A 7,454-nucleotide genomic window follows, 5' to 3' on the forward strand; every position below is an offset into this window, starting at 1 on the left:
TATTTTTAAAAATAAAAACCAAATTTACATTTTGGTAAAAATTTTTGAGGACCCCCAAGATACCTCTCGCGGACCCCAGTTTGGGAACCTCTGTACTATAGTAAACTGCAACACATGGCAATGGTATAGTAGGCGATAAAAACATGCTCTGACCTAGAGGCTGACCAATGGGCTATACCAGTGCAGATCAGTAGAAATCACAGCAGTCAAAGGTTGATGTAAAACTTTTTTAATTTTTCTATTTTGCTGTTTAATAAAATACAACAATAACTGCTTAACTTACATAAACTTTTAACAATCCCTAATGAGCTTTTACACCTACAAATAATTTGTAGGAGAGCATTTTTGCAGCGCAGTTGTAGGCTAAACTAAGCTGGTTGTAAAAGATGCTGCTGCATCCTAATTTTCCTACAATTTGGCAATTAATTAAGTATGCCCGACTGCCATTATTTTTAAGTGGTCAATTTTGGTCACTGGTTTTGCTCTACTCTCACCCCAGCACCCAATTATAATGGGATGCTCTGCATCACCTGGAGCTGTGCCCAACATGCTGATGCAGAGAAGGTAGTATCTGTTCAAAGGACCACAGCATGCAGATATGTGCTTCTTTAGTGTGTTATTGCAAAAAAGGTGAAAGAAATGTGACATAGATCCACTTGGGCTTGCTATTAATTAAACAGATGTTTTGTCAGCTGTGAGCAGAATGTATCTTAGCGTTCCACATTCCACAATGTCACAAATACTGTATAAGCAACGAACATGATAGGCAATGCACACTCTAGCTGCCTTATATAACTCTATGACTTAATCACACTGCAGAAGCAGCACTCCAATGGTTTATGGTAAACCAGTTACATATCCTGGGAGAACCTGGCCAAAGTCCAGACCTGAATCTTGCTGAGAAACTCTGATATAATTTAAACATTGTTAGACACAAGCTGTACCCACCCCACCTGTATGACCTCAAGCAGTTTTGTCATGATGAATGAGCAAAAATTCCAGTGGGTAGATGTAACCGAAGACACTTGCTAACTGTGGTAAAACGCAGTGACACAATCTACTGAGTTTTGGGGTTTGCATATATGCATGCATCATTTTTTGTTTTATATGTTTTCGAATTATTTAAAACAAACAATCTCCCCACCTCCCAATTTAACATTACTAATCTGAAGTCATATCTTGTAAAGTTATTACATAGGTAAATTTAAAAAAAAATTGAATTCCACACTGTAGGGCAGGGGTGTCAAACTCATTTTCTCTGAGGGCCACATGAGCGTTATGGTGGCCCTCGAAGGGCCACTTGTAATAAACTTTGACGCTTCATGTTTAACTTTGACTAAACAGTGTTTTAACACGTCCTCTTTTAAACACTGATAAGAACTAAGTGTATGACTGACTAAATCTGAAATAAATACAGAAATATTATTTAGTTTATGTTTGATGGTGACTTTAAAGCAGCTTATTTTCAGACATTAATACTGTGCTATCCAGCTAAATTGCTCAGTTACTATAAGCCAACAGCTCAGGGACAGGAATTTATTAAATTTATTTTTATTTCATTTATTTTTATTAAATTTATTTTGTGGCATTTAATCATAAATTTAAAGTTTACCACTGATAAAAGAAACAAATTTCATGCTAAGTAAAAATATATATATATTCCCCCTCGGCGGGCCACACGAGAGTCACCCGCAGGCCACATTTGGCCCGCAGGCCTTGTATTTGACACATGTGCTGTAGGGCAATAAATAGAAAAAACACTCCAAGATTATAAAAAAAATAATGACAATAAGATAAAAAGAAATATAGTCTAATCTTTTGAGGCCATTTGCACGTGTGTGGAATGGGGTACAGATTTTTTAGTTTTTGATGTCCAAATTTGGGCTCTAAAAAAAGGTTAAGGTCCACTCTACTACGTCACTTAGCTTTACAAAAAATCTGTATCATCACATTTATGATGAATATTATGTAGACAATGTAGACAGTTTATGTAGACAGTCTTTACAGTGCTAAAAGTGCTGTTGTTTTATGAGTACCGTTTTATTGTACCACAGAAAACAAAAACAAAAATTTATAAATAAAAATTAAAAAATAACAAATGTAACAATGTAACCAAAGATAAGCATTTCATTCCTCATTTCACTGAAATGTTTTTCCCAAAACAGTTTTGTTTCTCTTTCGATTCAGTTTAGTTGTTGCTGAGGAAATTGTCTGGAAAAACAGACAAACTACATGCAAATTACTGAACAAAATGTACTAGACTGTGACTGTGGTAAAACGTTAACAGTCATAGGTGTCAGGCTTTACAGGTATACTCTACATTCTACATTTGGCAGAGAAAGAGGAAAATCTGGTTTTGCCTTGTTTGGTGGGTATGTACCAACTGTTCTTGAGAAGACTTTCAAAGACAATCTTCTGAAGCAATCGAGAAGAACGGTGACCTTGCAGTTGTTTGTGTATTAATACTTGTTGATCCTGTCTCTCTAGCCACACTTGCCAAAGGTTTTACTTTAAAAAGATGCATTTAGGTGTAGACCTAAAGTAAGAAATAGGTTTTGCCCAAACAGGAAAGCTAAAAAAAACACGCAGGACATCGACACACTAGCCTTTCTATCCTGACAAAATAAAATACTGACTTCAGTTTGCTACTAAAATATTTACTAAGTTCATGCCTAAACCTCACATTTAACACTAGCACCAGTTATACAAACTGTCAACAGTCAATATGCAACACACTAATTTGGAATGTAGATTTAGCTTCAAAATAGCTCTTTAACAACTTTCAATGCAAAAAGTGAAAGAATGTAAGCTCAAAATAAAAAAATCTAATGAAATGAGTAATTCTGTGTTTTCATGGAAAAAAAAAAAACATTCCATGTTGAAAATATTAACATACGTCACTTCCCCAGTTGTAACCTTCTTCTCTGTCTTTCTCCCATCTCTTTCCCAGCACCTCCTCATCCCCTTCTGTTCCTAACTGGCTATTCAGCACGATCCTCTGCATGATGAGTACCCTCAGTGCTCCGGGTACGTAAGCACTTTCTCCAATTGCAAAAGCGTGCCAAGACACCTGTCTCGTAAACCTTATGCTCAAATCCTGGCACCAGAAAAGACAAGGCTGTATCAAAACCCTAAAGATTTTTGACAAGAAAAAGATTATCCTACACTCCTGTTGTGACCACTTTTCAAACACGTTCGTACATTAAACATACTAGCAATGGCGGTATGCAAACTCAACGGAGCCAAGTGAAAGGGAAGCCAAAGAATGTATGCTCAGTAGCTGAAATGTACATGCTGAGTGAGGGTCAGACGCTTGGCTTAAATCTGAAAGCCAAAAAATGTTTGAACTCAACTCAAAAAATAAATTCCATCTGTGGCTCAAATTCCTTGTTAGATAATGAAACTGATACAGCTGCCATATGAATTCACATACACAGGATACAGAGTACTACAATGTGATACTTGCACTGACTGAAGCGCAACTTTACTTTAGAGACGAGGTGTCACCTAAAACATCCATTTAACATGTTTTGTCATTTCAGTGGGGGGAAAAGAAATCCCAAGTCAGCAGACAAGCTTTGAAGACTTTCTTCAACATCAGCAACATTTGCTTACTTTGAAAAAACAGTTTGTGGGCCACTCCAGACGCAGGACAAATTTGCTTCATAAGCGCAGAACACAGTCATTTAAAACAGATAGTAAAACAAGTCCACAACAAAAATAGACTGGCTTTAGAACGACTTAAGGGACAGAAGGGAAAATAACACATCCTGAACAAGCCTACAGTAAGCAAACAGTACGCAGCGCTCCACACTGCATGAAGTGTTCCTTGATTGGATTTGGAGAACATAAATGGAAAACCAGACAATACACTTCCTTTATTTCATTTCAGCCTCATCGCATGCTAATCTTATTAAACAAAGGTCATAAAGGATGGGAGCCCATTTCTTATGATCTTTCGCTTCTCCAACATAATATTACCAAAGCACCAAACAGAGGTATTGCTACTAACAGAGGATTACAATATAGCACAACTATTTGTTTAATGTACAAAATGTGTTTGTTTCAAAACTGTAATTTTTAGCTTTTAACGCTGCACAAAACATTGTTTTTAATACTACTATGCAAGATAATGCATTAGATGAAAGTCAATACCTTGAAATAGAATAAAAAAATATGTTTTTTCAATTAGCCCAAACAAGATGTTTACATCCTGAATGACATCCATGTATCCATTATCTATACCTGCTTTTTCTTTTCAGGGTCACTGGTGCCCATATATTTTCCACAAGTTTGATCATTTGTAAATCTGGGAGAATTTTTACCATCCAATTTCAAAACATCAACAAATTGTGTACAACTATACATACGGCATATTAAGTACAAAGTGACAAATGTCACAAACACTTGAGTCAAACTCAGATTTTTCTGAGGTAACAAAAAAAATATGTAGAACAGTCCTTTGATCAGCTGGCCTAATATCGTGTTGTAAAACAACCAAACACAATCTGGTGAATCAAAAAAAAATTTAACTGGTTAGTCAAAGGTGAAAGAGCACAGCAGAAACAAAACAGTGTGTAAACAGCACCATAACTACACTGCAACTGGTTTTGCTGCTTTTAAGATAAAACAAACCATTTTGGTTACAGATACAATGAACAAGCAATTAATCATGTCTGAAAATGGATGTTTAATGTTAAATAGATATCACATAACATTAGTTAACACTCTTGGGGATTTAAGTAAACCCAGGTGTACTGAATTTAATACGCCACGTCCCTGTACTTGATCATTACTGACAATTTATATTAGCTTAGTACTACAAACTGTCATGAAATGAAATTTTTCTCTTCTACCTTTAGTTTTGTAATCCATTTTTCAGCACATATCTATAACCAGTGAACATGTATCTCACAGACTGAGCATACGATCCCATACTGGAGCTGCAGGGATTACGACATCGCGTACTTTACAGTACACCGAGTCAACTTCTTCATTTTCATTAGATTTTTTTAAGTATTAACATAACTGCTCATATCCCCGAGTGTGTTTTAAGCAAGTACTGCAAATCCAATAGTGTATGTGTATACGTGCCGGTAAACCGGTGAAGGGTCGTATCAAACTTTAATTTAAACCATTAGGCTAATGGGGGGTGGTTATAGCTGAGCTGCTAACAGTGACGCTAGCTTTACCGTCACTCCCACATATTTTAAGTTCATATAGTCATTATCACTCAATCTAACGATAACATTAAAAGTTAAATATCATTCCTTGCCTAATTTGTATCGACACACAAGGCCAAAAGAGCCGACTACCGAGCTGCACACAGGCAGTGGCTAACTAGCTACACTGGCTAACCTACAATCGAGTTTAAAGAGTAAGACGCTACTTAAATAGATACTTCACACTTGTACTGGCTAATCGTTTAGTCGCAGATTCTCATCTCAGATTATAAAACCCATTGGCAAGTTTATATGACTTAGTTATAACGTCGAACGCGGGTGCAAACTATGTCGGCTGTCACAGAAAATAGCTTCTATGCTAGCTAGCTAATGTTAGCGTGTAGCTGTAGCCCTGCAACCACTTCATGTCATTCCGAAAGCAAGCAGCGGCAGCCAGTGCTAAGTGCAGGCAACTGATAGCTTAGCGTGCGCTCGTAGGTAAGTAATTATTTTTCCATTACTTACACTGAAATGGAACCGACGTGCCGACATTACAAACGCACTACGGTCACCAGTCCATGCCAAAGATGAAGTCCACCAAACTCACCGTCTCGCAGATTAGCGTTAAATGTTGTCCATTCCCCTCAGTAGTTCGCTAACGCTACAGCCAGGCCTCCCCCCCTCTCCGGTCCAGATGTGTCAGACAGTTGCGGCTTCAGTTTTTACATCAACAGGAAGTGTTCTTTAGGCGCTTTGCATTCATTCTGCCTATGTGTTTTGCAGCAGCCCCTCCCTTCCTTTATGTCAGTGATGTATGCCGAGATATAATGTTCTCACTGTAGGACGCGCTGGAGGACAACGCTGCGCGAAAAGGAAACACAGTTATTATAAAGTTGTTGTTAATATAAATGGGGTTTTTTTTCAATAGTTATTTTGAACAGATAACGTGACTATCACTCCGTAATTGAGCCACTCATTTGTGTACTTTCACTTTACAACAGGGACTGTGTGCCAGGATGTGTATAGTTTAATCTGATTTTATTTATTAGCAGACTATGACTGGAAGGCAATCTGAGATTAAATTAACCCAGTTGTGTAGACCTACACGTCCTGATTTTAGAAGAGTATTTTACATTTCTTGCCAAGTTGTCTGAATGTCTTGTCTTATAAGAATTTCCAGGGTTTCATTAGTTTTTTTTTTTTGTTTGTTTGTTTGTTTTGCTGTGGACATTACTCCTCTTCTTATTAAAATATTATTATTATTTTAATTTATTTATTTGAAATGTGTGCCCATTTTCTTAGCTGCATCTACAAAAAAAGGTAAAAATTCCACTTTGGCTAGGATGAAATTTGTTTTTACTCCAAATCTAATAAGCTATTAGTGGAAACAAAATAGTGTATAGTAAATCAAATGAATAGGAATGCCAATTATTTTTCTGGATGTGTGTGTTTAGGACAGTGACTGTCAGTTACTGATCATCTGTAAGCAGCTTGAACTTCTGTCTCTCATTCTCTGAATTTTTAGGCACATCTACGAAATGTCTTTCTAATGATGCAAACATACAGTACAGGTTTATGTCTGTCAAAACTGTCTTTATACAGAATTAGTCTCAAAACAGAATTTGATAAATATACAATTTGAAAGAGAAAAGCAATAAAATTAACAAATATTTCAGGTACATAATTTGAAACCTTCAGAAAGTCAGAAAAATATTGCTCAAGACCACTTAAGACAAGAAAACACTAGTTTATAAGCAGAAAACAAACAAACAAACAAACATAAAAGCATAAGGTATAAGATATGCACAAAGTACATAAAGTCATTTTGTTACGACAAACAATCTAATCAAATGATACCTCAGATTATCACTACAGAATTTAAGTTTCACAACCACTGTTTGAATTTACTTGAATAGCATGAATGGAACAGTCAAATCTAAGCTTATATAAAGCTTAAAAGTTTATTATTTTCTCACTTTTAGGTTTCCAGTATTGTGTTTTGATTAAGATCAGGAAAAATCTAGTGACATTGTCATGAGATTTTGCCTTTTCCACTAATTCCACCAGGGGGCGGCAGAGACCAATCTAAAAAAGATTTTACTTCTAACGCCCCCCTCCTCCTCCAGTCCTTGAAGTACTTACATCACCCAGAAGGTTGGGATTCACCTGATTTGTTTAGATGAAACCAAATGAACTCAAACAGATGATATAGTAAATCTTATAAAAACACTAAATATAAGTGGTGAAATTATTGAGGTTTTCTTATGTTGGAAAAACTGGAAGCTTATATAT

The 7,454-nt window shown here is 36.3% G+C and overlaps 1 protein-coding gene across 2 annotated transcripts in view; it reads right to left on the minus strand.

Moving 5' to 3' along the window:
- zbtb34 (zinc finger and BTB domain containing 34) overlaps positions 1–5,939 on the minus strand; it is a 16,800-nt gene extending 10,861 nt beyond the window's left edge. Inside the window, exon 1 of one of the 2 annotated variants that reach the window (XM_014007175.1) lies at positions 5,770–5,939. Coding sequence is in view for 1 of the 2 variants with exons in the window: in XM_014007174.1 (XP_013862628.1) it covers positions 5,688–5,714 (27 nt within the window). In the remaining variant the exon portion in view is untranslated. Of the gene's footprint in view, positions 1–5,687 lie in introns of both variants that reach the window. The other variant, XM_014007174.1, reaches the window with a different exon arrangement.
- Between the last annotated feature and the right edge of the window lie 1,515 nt (positions 5,940–7,454).

This window comes from Austrofundulus limnaeus, unplaced genomic scaffold (assembly GCF_001266775.1).
Source record: "Austrofundulus limnaeus strain Quisiro unplaced genomic scaffold, Austrofundulus_limnaeus-1.0 Scaffold40, whole genome shotgun sequence".
NCBI lineage: Eukaryota > Metazoa > Chordata > Actinopteri > Cyprinodontiformes > Rivulidae > Austrofundulus > Austrofundulus limnaeus.